The sequence below is a fragment of the Mustela nivalis genome, assembly GCF_964662115.1.
Source record: "Mustela nivalis genome assembly, chromosome: 2".
In the NCBI taxonomy this organism is placed as follows: Eukaryota; Metazoa; Chordata; class Mammalia; order Carnivora; family Mustelidae; genus Mustela; species Mustela nivalis.
Window position 1 is genome coordinate 36,147,078 of NC_139021.1, and position 19,765 is coordinate 36,166,842.

General features: G+C 40.3%; 2 protein-coding genes across 6 annotated transcripts in view; both read right to left on the reverse strand.

Annotated features, from left to right (window-relative positions):
- The window catches only part of SPAG1 (sperm associated antigen 1), a 69,886-nt gene extending 56,255 nt beyond the window's left edge, over positions 1-13,631 (reverse strand). Inside the window, exons 1-4 of one of the 5 annotated variants that reach the window (XM_082722732.1) lie at positions 13,131-13,631; positions 9,474-9,615; positions 8,321-8,398; positions 6,929-7,088 (exon numbers count right to left, since the gene is read on the reverse strand). In XM_082722732.1, the coding sequence (XP_082578858.1) occupies positions 6,929-7,088; positions 8,321-8,398; positions 9,474-9,613 (378 nt within the window). In that variant the 5' untranslated portion in view covers positions 9,614-9,615; positions 13,131-13,631. The remainder of the gene's footprint in view (positions 1-6,928; positions 7,089-8,320; positions 8,399-9,473; positions 9,616-13,130) is intronic. The other 4 variants (XM_082722733.1, XM_082722734.1, XM_082722735.1 and 1 more) reach the window with 4 other exon arrangements.
- A 2,762-nt stretch (positions 13,632-16,393) lies between these two features.
- On the reverse strand, positions 16,394-19,048 carry POLR2K (RNA polymerase II, I and III subunit K). The gene is made up of 4 exons (XM_082722777.1): positions 18,945-19,048; positions 18,301-18,370; positions 17,461-17,553; positions 16,394-16,775 (listed from the first exon to the last, which is right to left on the reverse strand). Exons 2-4 carry the CDS (start codon positions 18,359-18,361, stop codon positions 16,753-16,755), a joined length of 177 nt encoding a protein of 58 aa, XP_082578903.1. The 5' UTR covers positions 18,362-18,370; positions 18,945-19,048; the 3' UTR covers positions 16,394-16,752.
- Between the last annotated feature and the right edge of the window lie 717 nt (positions 19,049-19,765).

Consider the following 19,765-nt stretch of genomic DNA (forward strand, 5'->3'; position numbering starts at 1 on the left):
ACTAAACTATACTATCTGTCCTAATTGTGCAGGAGGCAGGGGAACAAAATGGGAGCACAGAGGTGAAAGAAGGAGAAAGAACAGAAAAACAGTAAGAGGAGAAAGGTAAAAAGGAAGAGGAGCCATTACAGAGGAGGACAAAGAGTAAGAAAGAGAATGGGGGCAGAAGGAGAAGTGGCAGGGAAAAGCATGAAAGAAAGGGAGAAGAGGCGAAGTCAAGAGGTAACTGAAAAAGAATATGCAACTGGGAAAAAAGCAGCTTCTGCAACTAAAACTATGCTGTTACTCCACAGACAATAAAGTCAAAGAACTCTGGACACAAACTGTCATTTTAACTTGTAGATTAATTACCACGTTTCCAATTTTAAGTCAGTAAATAGCAAAATGAGAAAGCAGAAAATTTATTTTTTAAAGATTTTACTAATTTATATATTTGACAGAGAGAAAGAGAGAGAGACAATGTACAAGCCAGGGGGAGCAGTACAGGGGAGGGAGAAGCAGGCTCCCTGCTGAGCGAGGAGCCTGATGCAGGGACTCAATCCCAGGACCCTGGGATCATGACCTGAGCCAAAGGCAGACGCTTAACCTACTGAGCCACCCAGGCACCCTGAAAAAGCCAAAAGTTTAAAAAAACATAGCATTCTGGGTTAGAGAATGCATATTCCCCCAAATTGTCTTCAAATGGGGTGCCTGGGTGTCTCAGTGGGTTAAAGCCTCTGACTTCAGCTCAGGTCATGATCCCAGGGTAATAGAATTGAGTCCCACACAGGGCTCTCTGATCAGCAGGGAGCCTGCTTCCTCCTCTCTCTCTGCCTGCCTCTCTGCCTACTTGTGAACTCTCTCTCTCCTGTCAAATAAGTAAATAAAATCTTTAAAAAAAAAAAAAAACTGTCTTCAAATGTTTTCAAATGTAATACATTAATAAAGTAAATTAATATATTAATAAAGTAAAGTAAAACAAAAAATTGTTGCTCCAGGGACACCTGGGTGGCTCTGTCGGTTAAGCCGCTGTCTCGGCTCAGGTCATGATCCCGGGGTCCTGGGATCGAGTCCTGCATCGGGCTCCTTGTCCAGCAGGGAGCCTGCTTCTCTCTCTGCCTCTGCCTGCCACTCTGTCTGCCTGTGCTCTTTCTCTGACAATAAATAAATTAAAAACAACAACAACAACAACAACAAAAAACCCCTGTTGCTCCAGAATCTGTTTTAAGAAGTTATTTCTTGGGGCACCTGGATGGCTCAGTCGTTAGGTGTCTGCCTTTGGTTCGGGTCATGATCCCGTGGTACTGGGATCGAGCCCCACATTGGGCTCCCTGCTCGAAAAAGGGGAAGCCTGCTTCCCCCCTCCTACTCCCCCTGCTTGTGTTCCCTTTCTCACTCTGTCTCTGCCAAATAAATAAATAAAAATCTTTTTTAAAAAGGTTATTAAGCAAAATGAAACCACAAAAGAACTCAGAAAATATAGGTAAATATGCATCTGGTGGAGAGGAAGCTTTCTCAAGTATAAATGCAAGAAAACATAAGGGATAAAACCAAGGGAAAAAGGTGTTTTTTAATGAATAAACATGAAAAACACCACACACAAGATTTAAAAGACTAATGACAAAGGAAAATTTAGAATATATGCAACAGAACTATTACTCATAAATAAGGAACACATGGACAGAAAAATCAATAAAGGGACCTCTCCCCCTGGTCCTGATGGAGTAATAGGGACTGGATCTGCCATCCTGCTTAAACTCTAGAAAACTGGATAAATATATGAAACTGTGGTTTTCAGACATCGGACAACAGGTAGCACGGGAAAATGATCCTTGAAAGAAAGGAAACAAAGGAGGGATTGGGACCTGCACTGGCCCCAATTTACTGCCCATAATTTCCAGGCTATAGAACAGGGAACAGAAACCCAAACAGCCCTGTGGTCTCACTGAATTCAAAAGAACACAGCTCAGCCTTCAGGGAGGAAAAGATTACAACGATCTGGGATGCAAAATATCCAAGAGGAGGGAGCCAGAGAGAGAACTCTAAGGAGGACCTAAGCAGCACTGTATCTGTTATGGAAATGTAATTAAGCGTCAAAACCTTTCTTACAATGAAAAGGTGAGGCCCAGATGGCATCAGTGGTGAATTCCGGGAAAATATTCAAGGAAGAAATAATACCAATCACACACAAACTTTCCTAGAAAATTTAAGAAGAGAGAACACTTCCCAATTCATATTCTATGCTGCCAGCATTACCCCATTACTCAAACCAGACATTACAAGAAAACTACAGGCTAATATCTCTCATGGTTGTATACACAAAAAATCCTTCATAAAATTTTAGCAAATTAAGTCCAGCAATATATAAAAAAGATACAGCACAACTAAATAGAGTTTATCCTCGAAGGCAAGCTGGTATAGCATTTGAAAACAGAGTACATAATTTACCTTATTAATGACTACAAAGGAAATCTTATATTCCTCTCAATAAATGCAAGAAAAGCACTTCATAAAACTCTACACCCATTCATGTAAAAATTCTCATCAAACAAGGAATAGAAGGGACACTGCTCCACTTTATAAAGGGTCATGTCATAAAATCTAAAGCCAACACTGTACTTAATAGCAAATGGCTGGGGGCACCTGGGTGGCTCAGTGGGTTAAGCCTCTGCTTTCGGCTCAGGTCATAATCTCAGGGTCCTGGGATCAAGCTGCATTGGGCTCTCTGTTCAGTGGGGACCCTGCTTCCCCCCCCTCTCTGCCGGCCTCTCTGCCTACCTGTCATCTCTCTCAGTCAAATAAATAAATAAAATCTTTTTTAAAAAATTAGTTAAAAAAAGAAAACCCAATAAATCTACAAAAAAGCTACTAGAACTAATTTGTAAATTTAAGAAGATCACAGGATACAAGGTCAATATAAAAGATCAATTAGATAACTATAGACTTGCAATATACAAATAAAAATTGAAATTAAACTTCCACTGATATGAGGTATTTAGATTAGTCAAACTTATGAAACAGAAAGTAGAATGGTGGTTGCTAGGAGCTGAGGGGAGGGAGAAATGGAGAACTATTGTTTAATGAGTGTAGAGTTTCAGCTCTATAAGATAAAAAAAAAGTTCTGGAGATTGGTTGCACAATGATATGAATATAACACTAATGAATTGCACACTTTTTATTATATTCAGAGATTTTTAGTTATATTGACATTATTATATTCAGAGATTTTTGTTAATATATCACTAATGAACTCTACACTTAAAAATGGCTTAGATGTGGTGCCTGGCTGGCTCAGTGGGTTAAAGCCTCTGCCTTCAGCTCAGGTCATGATCCCAGGTCCTGGGATCAAGCCCCACATTGGGCTCTCTGCTCAGCTGGGAGCCTGCTTCCCTTCCTCACTCTCTGCCTGCTTCTCTGACTTCTTGTGATCTCTGTCTTTCAAATAAATAAATAAAATCTTTAAAAAAAAATGGCTAAGATGAATGCAAGCTGGTGCAACCACTCTGGAAAACAACATGGATGTTCCTCAAAAAGTTGAAAATAGAGGTACCCTATGACCCAGCAATTGCACTACTGGGTATTTACCCTAAAGATACAAACGTAGGGATCAGAAGGGGCCCGTGCACCCAAATGTTTACAGCAGCAATGTCCACAATAGCCAAACTATGGAAAGAACCTAGATGTCCATCAACAGATGACTGGATAAAGAAGATGTGGTATATATACACAATGGAATACTATGCAGCCATCAAAAGAAATGAAAGCTTGCCATTTGCGATGACATGGAGGAACTAGAAGGTATTATGTTTAGTGAAATAAGTCAATTGGAGAAAGACAACTATCATATGATCTCCCTGATATGAGGAAGTGGAGATGCAATGTGGGGGATCGGGGAGTAGGAAAAAGAATAAATGAAACAAGATGGGATTAGAGGGAGACAAACCATAAGAGACTCTTAATATCACAAAAAATTGAGGGGGGGGGCTGGGGGAAGGGGGTAGGGAGAGGGTAGTGGGGTTATGGACATCAGGAAGAGTATGTGGTATGGTGAGTGCTGTTAAGTGTGTAAACCTGGAGATTCACAGACCTGTGCCCCCGGGGCTAATAATACATTATATGTTTATTAAAAATTTTTTTTTAATTTTTAAATGGCTAAGATGGTAAATTTTATGTGATATGTATTTTACCACACCAAAAATAAATACATACATACATATATAAAATTTCATAGTTAGGGTGACTCAGAATGAGCAAAAATAAATGAAATTTAAAAACATTAACTTTTACAATAGCATAAAATATATTAAATACTTAGGAATAAATTAAACAAAAATATGCAAGAACTGCACACTGAAAATTACAAGACACTGGCACAAAAAACTACAGAAGACTTAAATGAACAGAAAACAAACAAAAGTCCATGAATCAGAAATTTCACTATCATTAAGATGTCAGTTATTTTGAAATTGATCCATAAATTCAACACAATCCCAACCCAAAGACAAGCAGTTATTTTGTAACAACTATCAAGCAAAGGACCTAGAATAGCCAAAACAACTATGAAAAAGGGAAACAAAGTTGGAGGACTTTTTCGATCTGATTTTAAGACTTAACCATAATCAAGAGAGTGAGGTACTGGAGGAAAAGACACATTTAGATTAACGAAAGAGAATAGAGAGTCCAGAAATAGACCCATACATACATGGCCAATTGATTTTTGATGATTATACCAATAAGTTCAATGGGGAAAGGATAATCTTTCATTAAGTGGTACCTGAAACCTTGGATATCTATATTATATGTGTGTGTGTGTGTGTGTGTGTGTGTGTACCTCAAAATTAAAACAGATCCTAGACCTAAATGTAAGAGTTAAAATTAGAAACTTCCTAAATCATATGAAGAAACCTGGGGATCTGGGATTAGACAAAGGCTTCCCAAATAGGACACACAGCACACACTGTGAAAGAAAAATTGATTTCATCAAAATTTAACACCTTTATTCTTCCAAAGTCACTGTAAAAAAAATGAAAAGGCAATCCCCAAAATATTTTTTGCAAAAATATTTGCGAAAGATGTATCTAATGAAAGACATGTATGAAAGACATGTATTTTACAACTCAATAAGAACAAAATACTCCAATTTTTTTTTAATGGGCCAAGTATTTAAAGACTTCTCACAAAAGAGGATTTATGGAAGGGAAATAAGCACATGAAAAGACACTCAGCAAAGTTAGTCATTAGAGAAACGGCAATTAAAGCCATGATGAGATACCACTGCATACCCAACAGAACAGCTGAAATTAACAAAACTGGCAGTACTTAGTGTGAACCAAGATGCAGAGCAACAAGAATTTTTATCCATTACTGGCAGGAATGCCATTTTGTTCATCAACTGGTAAATGGATAAACTGAGATATCCATATAATTCACTACTACTCAGCAATTAAAAGAAACAAACTATGGACATGCCACAATAATGACACATCTCAAAAGCATGATGCTAAGTGAAAGAAAACACAAAAAAGACCATATACCGTCTGACTGTATTTATAGAAAAGTCTCAAAAACACAAACCCATAATGGTAGAAAGCAGGTTCCGGGTTACCAGGGACCAGGATATGGGGTCAGCACTGACTTCACAGGGCATAAGGAAATTTTTCAGAGTAATAGAAATGTTTTAGAGCACAGACAGGTGTCTAAACTCAGTGAAATGTAGGCCATTAAATTTTTATTTGAATGTAAATTATGCTTCAATAAAGCAAATTAAAAGAAATCACTGAAGATACAGGCCATTAACAAAAGAAATTCAACTTATGAACAGAAAAATTTAATGTTGTAGGGCACCTGGGTGGTTCAGAGGGTTGAGCCTCTGCCTTTGATTCGGGTCATGATCTTGGGGTCCTAGGATGGAGCCCCAAGTCGGGCTCTGTTCAGTGGGGAGCCTGCTTCCCACCCTGTCTCTGCCTGCCCCTCTTCCTACTTGGGCTCTTTCTCTGTCAAATAAATAAAATCTTAAAAAGAAAAAATTAATCAAACAAATACATAAGTTTTTCAATTATTTAATTAATTAAAAAATGATTATAGAGGGTGCCTGGGTAGCTCAGTGGGTTAAAACCTCTGCTTTCGGCTTGTCATGATCCCGGTGTCCTGGGTTCAAGCCCCACATTGGGCTCCCTGCTTGGTGGGAGGGCCTGCTTCCCCCACTCCCCACCCCCCCGCCTGCCTCTATGCCTACTTGTGATCTCTGTCAAATAAATAAATAAAATCTTTTTAAAAAAATAATTATAGGGTGGCTTAATCAGGTGAGTGTCTTCCTTCAGCTCAGGTCATGATCCCACCATCCTGAGATGGAGCCCTGCATTGGGCTTCCTGCTCAGCCCAGAATCTGCTTCTCCCTCTTCCTCTCCAACCCCCCACCCCAACTCATGTTTGCGCATGCAGGCACGCACACTCTCTCTCGAATAAATAAAACCTTTAAAATTACTATAGTATCCAATGAAGAATACCTTAAATGGGTACTCCTATATATTGCTGGTGAAAAGAGAACAAAGGTACAACTTTTCTGAGAACATGGTACTGTGTTTCAACAGCTTCTGAATTATTCACATCCTTTGATCAAGCAACTTAACTTCCATTAATTTATGCTGAGGAAATAACCAGTGTGGTACAAAAGAAATTATGATCCAGTATGTTTGTATAGCACAATTTATAAAAGCTGAGCGAATTACCTTTCTTTGATAGGAAAGTCATTTAAAATACGCACGTGGATGTCCGGACACAAACATACACATTCATATTATTCTGGGTTTGAGAAGGAACCAATACTACCTAAGTGATTACCACTAAAAGCCCTTCACTGACAAAAAGGAAAGAAGCCTGGGATTTTAGAAAAGTGAAGGAGACACAGATACAACATGAGAATGTCACAAAAACCAGGGTCACTCTATACCTTTATATCGCCGTCAATTTCTTCCCATTCTTCTGCTGTAAAACTGGCCGCTGTTGCTGCAGGTTTATCTTTCCTCAAAGCTCTACTTTCAGGAGCCAAGCCTTTAAGACGATTTTCACAGAATTCCGTAAGTTCAGGATAATATCCTTCCTCACCAGACCTTTAAAAAAATTCAGAACTTTGGAGTCACCACTTTCTTTAGAGCCCATGTACATTTGCAGGCTGGGCTCCCTGGAGCAGTGGGGCTCTGCGGAGCTGTCCAGGGCTGCCCCTGCACTGGGAGGGAGGCTGGGCTGTGTGGGGGCGTCCCACATCCCTTCCTCAACCAGCACAACCTTCATTTTTAGCCGTTAATTTATGGAGTGATGCAGTGAAGGAAAAAATGGAGCTCCAAAAACACCAGCTTCCATCACACACTTTGGAAAGTTGAGTAAATGACATTTTCTCTCCTTTAACATGTGTTCATTTTGTTACACAAGGTAATTTTTAACTTATAAATGAAAATTCAATATTAGAGACAGGCGGAAAGTGAGACTGGATGTTCTTCCCAAGGAGGAGTTTGTGGCTCCTTTTTTCCCCACAAAGGGATAGGAAGAAAATGGTAGAGGAGTGGTTCAGAACAGCAAGCCTCCAAATTCAACCACTCAAGGAACAGAATTCGTTCCTAGAGAGTTGTAAGGAGAACTCTGTTCTTTGTTTTTGAAGGAAAATCAATCTTTTCCCCTTCTGTTATAGATCTGTTTACCTTTAAATTCTTAGAAAAATAGAAAAAAAATCCCATTTTCAAATAAATTTTTCTTAAACATAAATTCTGGGGATGCCTGGGTGGTTCAGTTGGTTAAACGTGTGCCTTCGACTCAGGTCATGGTCCCAAGGTCCTGGGATGGAGTCCCATGGCCGGCTCCCTGCTCAGCGGGGACCTGTATCTCCCTCTCCCTCTGCCCTCCACTTTTGATCTCTCTCACTCTCTAGCTCAAATAAATAAAATCTCTTTTTAAAAAAGATTTTATTTATTTATTTGACAGACAGAGATCACAAGTAGGCAGAGAGGCAGGCAGAGAGAGAGGAGGAAGCAGACTCCCTGTTGCGCAAAGAGCCCGATGTGGGGCTCCATCCCAGGACCTGGGATCATGACCTAAGCTGAAGGTAGAGGCATTAACCCACTGAGCCACCCAGGTGCCCCAATAAATAAAACCTTTACAAATAAGTAAATTCTGAATCAATACTATATAAGTGAATTAAGTTCTTCACAGAATTTCTTAGAACCAACAGTGTGGGGCTTGCAAACTCTTCGATCACATAAACTGCTCATTTTCTTTACCAGTTGGCCACACATAAAAGAAAATGTTTTTCTACTGCTGAGAAAAGGAAAAAGAAAAATACGTGTCTCACTCTCCGTTTCGGAAATGAGGAGGTTGTAACATCGACTGTGTCTGGGCACCAGCGGGGATGCTGAGGGAGGACAGGAGGCTGAAGGTGATGAGAGAGAAAAAGGAGAGGACACAGTGATGAGGAAGGGGGTCAGAGGGAAGGAAACAGAGAACCACCATCAAACAGAAGGAGCACTACTGATGCCGGGGGAGGAGGGATTCATGCTCCACAAGGGCTTTCACAGTAACAGGCTACTCTCCAAATGAAAACCCCTCAGGACACCCCAAATGGGGGGTACCCGCTGGGAGGCCCCAGACCAGTGCTGCCTGAAGTGGGATCCCTTGGCCATCTGCATGTCAGTCAGCCAGGCACTTGTTAAAAAACGAGTGGGCCCCACCCCCAGGTTTCCTGAAGCAGGGTCCCTGGGAATGGGACCCTCAAATCTGCATTTTATTTTATTTTTTTTTTTAAAGATTTTATTTATTTATTTGACAGAGAGAGATCACAAGTAGACAGAGAGGCAGGCAGAGAGAGAGAGGAGGAAGCAGGCTCCCTGCTGAGCAAAGAGCCCGATGTGGGGCTCGATCCCAGGACCCTGAGATCATGACCTGAGCCGAAGGCAGCGGCTTAACCCACTGAGCCACCCAGGCGCCCTCAAATCTGCATTTTAAACAACCATATAAAGTTTGACAATCACCACCGCGGGGCCCTTACCCCGAGAAGGTCAGGATTCCCTGCTTTCTGGTCCCACCTCCAGGCCTCCCCACCAGCTCTCAGGAAGTCACCATCCTGGTTGGCAGGTGGTATGGGGTGGCGGGAGTATCAAAGATCTTTATCAACTGTAGCATGATGAGTTAATCTTATTTCCTAATGGCTACTCTCATGGCTACTTTATCTTTTCTAGGAAATGTGGAGGAAGCAAGAAAAAATGTCCTCTTGCATACTGATGAGCCTTAAGCGGCAAGCTGGAAGTAGACCTAGCCAGAACCTTCTAAACTAACCACAGGATCAAAACAACTATTTTGGAACCTAACGTGGGGAAAACAAAACAAAACAAAAACCTCAACAATCTCAATGTGTGAAAATGTTCTGTAACATTTCTAAGAGTACCAGTTTTCAGAAGGCAACAATGTAATTGGCATACTGAAACATAAAAGGATTTTTGAATGCTTACCTGAGCACATAAAGAATTTTTTCCAAGTGTTTAACATCTGAACATTTTTCAATATACTTAAAATCCAAATGTTCCACAGGAATTTTAAATGTTTTTGTTGTTCCAAAGCCCCATAATGATGGATAATTGTTGGTAGTCATGGCTGTAATGTAGTATAGGAAAATAGTTATGAAGCAAATATGTATAGTAATACTTAAAACTAAATAATAGGAAGCATCTAGGCATTTCTATAACATTTACTTTTTTTTTTTTTTCTATGTAAAAGGAGGTGTGTTTTCTCTAAGGAAGAAGTCTACACATTTTTAACTCTCTCTCCTTGATAAAAACAGTTATCAGTCATGGAACTAAATTACTAAGTATCATACTTAGATTACCTCAATCTCCACTTAAGCAAAATTGTAACACAAAGCACATTGTGGTACTACAGAATAGGAAAACACTTTTCCTCTACTCATTTAAGTTCAGTGTCTGAGACTCCCCAGTTAAACTGATAAAAACACATTAACAGGAGAAAAATGTTTATTTCATACACTTAACGCATGCAGGGGCAGGGCTTCATAGAAAAATGAAAACCCAAAGAAACCTCTAGGTTCGGGAGCCTATATACTGTTTTAAAAAGGGGTGGTAAGTTGTGGATAAGTGATTAGACAAAGGAAAAGGGGGTTTGGCTTTTAGGAGAAGGTAAATATATGAGAGAAACTAATGAAAGATAATGGTTTCCTTATTAAGATTTGTTTTTGCAGCCTTATCCCAGTTCTGGGCGCCTGGGTGGCTCAGTGGGTTAAGCCGCTGCCTTCGGCTCAGGTCATGATCTCAGGGTCCTGGGATCGAGTCCCGCATCGGGCTCTCTGCTCAGCAGGGAGAAAGCCTTATCCCAGTTCTGTGTACTATGATGTGGATTGTTCTCCTCCTGGTAGGAGAGAAGGGGAAGAGGGGACACCTTTACAAAGGGAAATTTATGCCCTGCTATTAAGCAGAAAGGGAGAGGGTGAGAATTCTTCCTGTTGTTTTCAGTTTGATATATCCTTATGCCTAAATGGCTTATTTGGGGATGGCATATTCTGATCCCCTTAGGTGCTCAAACTGCCTTTTAAGATAGCTTTCAATGTTGATTTCAGTGACTTCTGCTTCAGCGGTTTGTTCACACCCCAAACATGCTGTGATTCAGCACAAACATAAATAAAATCCTTTGTCCTTTACATCACCCTCTTTGTCATTCCCTGCAACCCACTCCAGCAAGACACTGAGCCCATACCTTTCTCATAACATATATTTTAATTATGTATTTTTGTCTTCCCTTCTAGATTGTGGGATCTCACTTTATTCATTGTCATATATTCAGGGCTAACAAAGTAGTGCCTTATACCCTTAAGAAACACTTGCTGGGGGCGCCTGGGTGGCTCAGTCGGGTAAATCCTCTGCCTTCGGCTCAGGTCATGATCCCAGGGTCCTGGGATCGAGCCCCGCATTGGGCTCTCTGCTCAGTGGGGAGCCTGCTTCCCTTCCTTTCTCTCTGCCTGCCTCTGCCTACGTGTGATCTTTGTCTGTCAAATAAATAAATAAAATCTTTAAAAGAAAAAAAAAAAAAGAAACACTTGCTGGAGTGAATTGGAAATTAGAGGGCCTCAGACTGTTTTGCTTTAGTGATACTGCTGCTAACGATGATGGTAGTAACACCACTGACAGATAATTACACAGTTCTTAATGTGTGCTGGGCATCACCCTAAGAATTTTACATGTATTACTTCATTTAATCTTTCCACTACTATATCAGGTAGGTTTTATTTTAAGCAGAGAGCAGTAATAAGAGTTACCAGTTATGGAGCTAAATTATTGTGTACCATGGATTATTATCTCACATAATCTTCAAACCTCTCATGAAGGGAATTAATAATTACTCCCATTTTACAAAAAGGGAAATGTTTGTGTTTTAAGTAACTTGCTCAAGGTCATATAATTATTAAGTAGTGACTGAGGATTTGAATCTCAGGAGGAAACTGCAGAGCCCACACACTTAGCCATCATACCCAGACTTTTCAAATTATGGGTGGCAACCCCTGAAATGAGTGAGCTGCAATTAGCATTGTTTTTTAATGAGATACACTCTAGAACAGCAACACAAAAATCTGACTACTTCACATACTGTGAATACTGTTTTGTAAAAACTTTTATGTCGTGTCTATACAAACAAATGACAAATGTGTGAATATAAATGCACATGTTGCAAAATATATTTCTCATCATGAGTCACTGTCAAAAGTGTTTCAAAAACCACTGCAGTAAAACGTATTGGGTTATAAATTTTAAAACATGAAGTAGCAATGGGCCTAATTGACCAAAAGTATTTCCTTCAGCATGCCACTCTCTGGGATTCAGTCATACATCAGATTTCTGAAAAAAAAAAAAAAAAAAAAAAAAAAAAAGACAGAGAGAGAGAGAGAAGGATTGGTGTCAGCTTCTCCTCCATATTCCTGCTAGCTTTAACTGGGCATAGAGCACAGAAGACATCAGCTTTCAGATGAGATCCAGCAAAGAAACGAGATTATGGTTTTCATGCTATACTGGCAGGGCCCAGAATGATAAATGATACATTCATTACAAGGATAGACTTAAGAGTAGAAACTATGGAAAACAACATGAAGAACTTTTAAATTACTGATGCTGCCCAGAACAGAATGGGTTGCACTAGAATTTTTCTAAAGAGTTGGCGGATCTTTGATGGAAGAACTTAAGCATCCAATGGGATTAAAATAGATGATCTCGAATTTGTCTTGCAACCGCTGAGATTACACGAATTGAATAAAATACAGTGAAAAACATTTTAAATGAGAGCCATCTCTTATCTAAGCACATGAATTTCATTCTGCACACGGTTTTAACATTTCTCTGAAAATCCTTTTTGAGACTTCCATGTTTGTTTTGCTTTTCCTGGTAAGATGCACATTTCAAGACTACTAAATGTTAACTTTCAAGTTCTAAAAAACGAGTCATACAACAGTTCATTTGCTCTCGTTAGAACCCTCCCACATCCGGTTGGAATTTCTTTGATTAGGAAAAGCTTTGATTCTAGTTGGATTAATCTCTTCTAGGTCATCCTGATCCACATCCATTTCCCATATTCCCTAATCGGCTGACAGAAACACCTCCATCGGAAAATGAGATGGTTAATTAACACGAAGACCTGTTTTCCTCCACTAGGGAACTTTCTATCCAGCAACCACAGGGTCGAGCGCCCCCTGCAGGCCGAAATCGAAAGGAAATGGTTCCCTTTGCCCTAGCAACGGTTTCTGTGTACAGCACCGCCGGGAGCGGCTGGGGGGTTGGGGGGTTGGGTGCGGCCGCGAACCCAGAGTTCTACAGTCAACCCAACTGTCGGGAGGCACTTTGGGACCCTCTGAAATTGCTCCCCACTCCCCAGCTTTGGTCTTCAGGACTGGTCGCCGCCGGCGGACCCCGGCAACCCCCATGTTGCGACCCTGTCCCAACATCCGCTATCCTCTGCCACAGTAAACTAAAGCCCCCCGTTTATTCATCCCAGAACCCGCTCCCTCAGTCGATTCCGACCGTGCATTTGCTTTTCGGGACCCGCCTTTCACCCCAGTTCCGAAGGGAACTGCGACGGAAGATGTAACTTACTCCTGGCCGGCAGGTACTCACCTGGTTCGTAGACGCCACGCAGAGGATGCCGCCCGGGCACAATTTACCACCCGAGCCGCAGGTGCGCAGCTGGGGGCGCGTCGCCCCGCCTGAGCCCCCACCCGCCAGAGGCCGACCGCCGGGGGCGGGACCAGAGCCTCTGCGGATGATTGGCTGGCCTCGACCAGCTACCTCGCCGATAGGCCTCACAGCCCAGCCTCTCACACAGACGACCATTTAGGCCACGAAAGGAGTCCAAGTGGGAGAGGCTCCTTTCTCCTTAGCGTTCGTTTCCGATCGAGTTTAAACGCCGTTACTGTTCTGGATTGTTACACCGCCCGCAAGATAAATTGATAACTACTCCTATTTAATTATAGAACTATAATTAAACGTTCAGAGTATCTACAACGTGTTTCAGAAAGAGCAATCTGAAGAATATGGAGGCAGCAAGCCTAGTAGCTGGGACACTAATCTTCAAACTAATCTTGCGTGGAAAATAATAATACAGCAATGGTGATAATAATTAACATTGATTAGGCTAAGAGTTTTTACGGATTCATTTTATTTTGCAACTAACCTGTGAGATAAGTGCTATTATTTCCTGCCTACCTTATAAATGAGGAAAGTGTACCCTGGTGAAGTCACACTGTTAACAAAGGACACTGGATATTTGAAACCAAAGCCTTTCACCGAAGTCTGTACTGTTTACTGGGCTCTTAAAATATTAGCCAAGCCATCACTAAGTCCCATTAGCTCAACTTCAAAATGTTATCTTACGCCAGCCACTACTTAGTCCCTCTATTGCTATCACTCTGGCCTGCCATAATCGTTATCCTGAACTACTGTAGGTGGTCCTTAACTGGCTTCCCCATCCATCCATCCCTACGTTACCCATTCTCACAGAACAGCTCAAGTAATCTTGTCTTAAATCGTGTTATACTCCTGTTTACTCCCATCATGAGACCATAAATAAGAAGGCCTCTGCCTACCTCAAAGTTGGAGTCACATGGGCTTCATTCTAAAGTGAAAACAAGGCAAGCTTGCTTTTTTCACCCCTGAGACATTACACTGGCTATTTCCTCAATTTCAGGAATGCTCCTTCCCCTTGTCTTACTATGTCAGGCTCCTTCTCATCCTTCAGCCTTCTGCTCAAATAACTACTCCCTCCTAATTTTCTACACAGAACTTATTCTAGGAAGTGTGGAGATGTCCACACATTTGTGTATGTGAGGAGGAAACTTGTTTTTACATATTCTCAGCTTACACCTTCTCGACTTATAGTCTTATGAATGGCTTTTTTTTTTTTTTAAGATTTCTAAGTAATACCTACACCCAACATGGAACTTGAATTCACAACCGTTGAGGATCAAGAGTTGTACGCTCTACTGACTGAGCCAGGCAGACACTCCTGAGACTATTTTTTGTTTGTTTTGTCTTTTGTGGGGTTTTTTGGAGAGAGACAAACACAGGGTGGGGTGGGGTGAGATGTGCAGAGGGAGGAGAGAGAGAACTCTCACCTCACAACCCTGGGTTCATGACCTGAGCCAAAATCAAGAATCCAATGCTTAACTGACTACGCCAACAAGGAGCCCCAAGACTGGCCATTTCTGATTTCAGCTACTGTTTTCACATTTTTCACAACTTTAATCTCTGAAGATTAACTTCAGAGCCACAAAGCACCATACTGACCATCATAAATTCCTCCACATTGACCATGAAGCTTACGTTAAGTGAACTGGCTAGTCACTGAGAAGCAGGGCTGGATTTGATTCAATCTCCATGCTTTCCTCATGGACATGCATGTCCATAGTCATTGGTAAACATTTTAAGCAGGGGACAAGTTACGTGTTAACTTTAAGCTCAGATTTACTGATATTTATACTTATACAAGACTATTTGAAAGTCTTTCTTTTTTTTAAAGATCTGCTGTTACTTGTTTTTTAAAGAGAGAAAGGAGGGGAGGGACAGAGGGAGAGCGCCTCTGTGCTCAGTACAGAGCTTGACACTGGGCTTGATCCCACCCTGAGATCATGACCTGAACTGAAACTAAGAGTTGGATGCTTAACTAACTATGCCACCCAGGCACCCCCCAAATCTTTTAAAGCAATTTTGTATCTATTTTACCTTTTTTCCCATTAAAACTGTCCAGGTAGGCAAGAGGTAAAATCACTTCCATTTTTATAGATGAAAGGGACACAAAGAAGTGACTGGTTGAAATGCTGGTCTTGAGTTCCAGTGGTAATACTTTTTCCACTAAATCACTGTCTAGTTAACCAAATAATAATATGCAATTAAACTAATGATACATAAAAGACCTATGATAAAATCAAAACAGCTAAGAGCAATATGTCATCCCAAGTGTTAGGATTTGTTTAGGGGACTGTCATATTTATTGGGACTCTTTTGTCTGAAAAAGACAAGGTCAAGAAGAAACAGCAGAATTACAGAAGTTTGAAAGGTATGGCTAAAGGAAAACCGGGACCTAGGAAGCACTCTGAAAAATCTGAGCATGGTAGTACTTTGTATAGCATTTAAAACATTTATAGAACTTAGTATTCAAGGATGGTAATAGAAATACAGGTGCTTTTTTAAAATGGCACAGTTAATTTTTTGAATGTCAGAGATACACACAGCTATTAGTGAAGGTGGAATATACCTATCTTCAAAATGAATGTTAGGTGACATCCCATAATGATGGAATCCTGGAACAGATGGGAGGATGAGTATGGGAGTATCCATATCCCTAAGATCAGGGCAAAACTTTTAAACATTTATCCATAGGCCAGTGTAAACCAGTCCCTATACATATTTTTTTATGTACCCTGAAGGCAGAATTTTTTACCTTCCTGATTAAACCTCAGAAACTGCACCAGCCTTAATAATCTGCTTCATCCACTTTACTGCGAGTTGATTTTTCCTTACAGATGCAACCATTAAAGTTTCTCTCCCCTCACCCAAGACTCAAAATACAGTCAAGCCTTATATACAAATACAGAAGGCCTACATCAAGTAAAAATGAAAAATTTAACTCAAAATAATGCATGCATGCTAAGTACATTGGTATACTCAATACAAAATGATACCGGAGAGTTTACAAAGTTGGTGATGTAAAACAATAGTTTCCAAGGAACTTACTTAATCAGACCTTCACAAGGCCCTAGAAAACATTTTTAACAAGGCCCCCAAAAGATTCTAGGCCTTAATTAGAAGTGTAGTTTAGGGAAGCACTTTAAACTTTCACTCTGTGTCAGATCACATATAAATAAAAGTTATAAATCACGTAATTTTTTAAAAGACTTTATTTATTTATTTATTTAACAGAGAGAAAGAGAGGGAATATAAGCAGGGGTAATGGGAATGGGAGAAGCAGGCTTCCCACTGAGCAGGGAGTCTGATGTGGGGCTCTATCCCAGGACCCTGGGATTGTGACCTGAGCAGAAGCCAGACTGAGCCATCCAGGTGGCCATAAATCACGTAACTGAAAAGTTCTTTATAGAAACTATCAAATAAATATCTACATACAAGATGGTTTTTAAAATGAAATGCTATTTGTATTCATAAAGATATATACACTAATCAAAAGCTATATAACATTAATAGCAAATCCAAGTACAAATGAAGATAATCCTCCAAATTCCATGTTTCATCGAGCATCAAAAACCACCACTGTATTAAAATGAGTTAAGGACAAAAAAAAATTTAAAAATTGTATGAAGGATTTAACACTTCCAAGTCACTTTTTCTTTGCAATCAGCTAGTTATTTAATCTACAGTGTATAGTAGATTGAAACTCAGTATTTACTATGATATTTGGAAATGAAAAGAAAAAAAAAAGACATCAATTTCTAATAGTCCCCTTTCAATGACACAAAAGACTAATGCACCAAAAAAATACTAAAGCAATGTTATCAAAGTAACTTAGCAGTTTAAAAAATATTTTAATTGTACTATTAATTACCACGTAATAATGTACTTTCAGTCTTGTGGCTAATTTGTAAAACTTACTTTATCCATTAAGTAGCATTCATACACAGTATTTGTATTTATTTCTCTGTATAATTTAGTTTGTCCATAAACTCAAAATCAAGGAGTATAAGTAAAATTCGGATCCTGTAAAACAGACTTATGAGAACTAAAATCAACTAATATTCAGATATTTAATATATGCCTCTACACTGAATTTTTATTATGAACATAAAAATTAAATGATTATGAAAATCCTAATCAAGCCCCTTTTTTGGTAGTCTAAGTTATTACCTTTTTTTAAACACCAGAAATTCATGTTTGACTAACAACCCAATCATCATTCTTCACGTCCACCTATTTCATATTTAGCAAGTTAAAAGGATACATCTTTTAGTCCTTTTCTTGTACATTATTCTGTATCCACATTCTCTGCATCTGATTGGATCCCTCGATTTTATTTCATTTTCTGTGTGACATTCTAAAAAAGAAAGCATGTTTATTCGTGTCTAAAGGGCAAATAGGATAAAAAAGCAAATTATCTTAACTGTATTTTTCACCCAAAGCACTAAAATGTACTCAATCTTAAAAGTAAGGTGCTATGACCATGCTGAAAAGAAAACCACAGGCCCCAAACAGCCTCATTTAGGTTAAGATGCCAAGTCAGTAAACCCAGTAAACCAACGCTTAACACTTAACCTAACTGCAGTTTCAACCATGCAGAAATGTAACCTCTGACCAGTCACCATGGGAATTTGTCAGCATTAGGGAATTTACTGCTTTTCTGTTCCTCCTCTTAGAAAGGCCATCTTACCTAAAACAATGGATTCTTTGCTAATAATTTCCTTTTTTCCACTCCTCTCTACCTTTAAAAACCTTTCTTTTTCTGTAGCCCTTTGGAGCTCCTATCTACTTGCTAGATAGGATGCTGCCCGATTCATGAATCCATTATATAAGCCTATTCCACCTTTAAAATATACTCAGTTGAACTTTTATTATTTAACAACAATATACTAAGGAGGAAAGAAAAAAGAGTTATGGGCAGTGCACTTTTCTTGGACAGAAAATGAATTCTTAATGAGAGAACTCTTTTTTTTTTTTTAAATAGTTGATAGTATTCTGCTTTATAAAATTTAAAGATGAGAGACTCATTCAAGACAAAGTTAAATGTAATTACTTCAAAACTCTGAAGTAAAACACTCCTACTTTATGTAAGTTCTATTCTTACCTCCGCAGATATATATCATTGGCTGCTGCTTTGGAGGTTGGACGTCCTTCTGCGTGTCCATTGATAACCCCTGAAATCACAGACTCAAATACTGAGTATCTCAAAAGGGCTCCTCACAAATCCAACCAGGCCTCATTTTTCTCAGGAAAACCGAAAAAAGTCCAAATTCCTAACCTGTACTTTTTCAAACCCATGGGTAGAGCTAATGGACGAAAAACACAACGTACTGCGCACTTACCCCCCAACTGGACACAATAACTTTACACTTACTATTTCACTATAATCTTTACAACAATTCTAGGAGCGATTACTCTTACATTACAGATGAAGAAACCCAGCCTTGTAGAAGTCAACTTGCGCAGAGCTATTCAGCTATTACGAGGTAGGGGGACTGGGATCTGACGGCAAAGCTCGGTTTCCATTTAACCCCAAGTTCTACTTTTCCAAAATTCAGCGGAAGGCAATAAATTATATCCTTCAACACGGGAACGTGCGAACCGAAAATAAGGGGAGAATAACCCCCCAAAGCCAAACAGGGCAAAGGATTAATATCATCTACTCAATCCCCAGCTTCTCCCAATTCTAGTCCCATACCGGACCCTTTTAACCTTGAGGGTCTTAGCTGTTTGGGTTGAAATACTCACGTCTAAATACAACCCACCAAATCCCTAACCACGCAGCCCGAAGAAACTCCGTACTCTAAAACTTCCGGCGGATTGTGGCTCCAGGTTGTGTCTCACCCAACTTCCGGCGCTGGCCTATGACGCTTCTAGTCCCCGCCCCTTCCGCCCCGGATGTGGCAGGGGAACTCGGATTGTCGTATCGCTTGTACACAAGCGATAAAGCCGAGAGTTTTGTGTGTTAGGCTCTGTAGGGAGGGGGTCCGTGTTTCGCCCCAGCTTATTTCGCTTTTCAGGATAGCAGAGCATTTCAGGAGGGAGTCTGCTCTTCTGACTAGTCAGCAGAAAGTAAACTTTTCCAGGAGGGCTGAGGGTTAGAAGAAAAAGCGAAATGACAGCTGCCCCTGGAATCCGAGGCTGACCGTTACTCGGAGGAACACGGAAGGAGCGACTCCATCATTGATTTTCGCTTAAAAAAGCACTTTTCAGATTGTTTTTCCTTGGTACCTGTGCTGGGCCAGTGGAGCAGGCGCCCCCTATCCACATAATTTCATCTTTGCTTTTTGAAACTTTCCTAGGCTCCTGTCGTCCCTCTGACCTCCTTTTACTTGTTTTAAAGGAAAGGCTAGGGGCGCCTGGGTGGCCCAGTTGGTAGAGCTTCCATCTCTTGGTTTCGGCTCAGGTCGTGATCTCAGGGTCCTGCACGGATCCCAGCATCAGGCCCTGAACTCAGCATGGAGTCTGTTTGAGGTTCTCCCTTTCCCTCTCTCTCTCTGTCCCTCTCGCTCCGGCTGTCTCTCTCTCTAAAATTAAAAAAAAAAAAAAAAGCAAAGGCTGTATGAAGG

What these genes read in the sequence shown, in the direction of transcription:
- POLR2K (XM_082722777.1), bottom strand. Translation starts at nt 18,361, where the DNA reads ATGGACACGCAGAAGGACGTCCAACCTCCAAAGCAGCAGCCAATGATA. An exon ending in AATGATATATATCTGCGGAG is followed by an intron (nt 17,554 to 18,300) that starts GTAAGAATAGAA and finishes TTTCTTTTTTAG; the next exon opens with AATGTCACACAGAAAATGAA. An exon ending in CAAGAAAAGGACTAAAAGAT is followed by an intron (nt 16,776 to 17,460) that starts GTATCCTTTTAA and finishes ATTTTAATACAG; the next exon opens with TGGTGGTTTTTGATGCTCGA.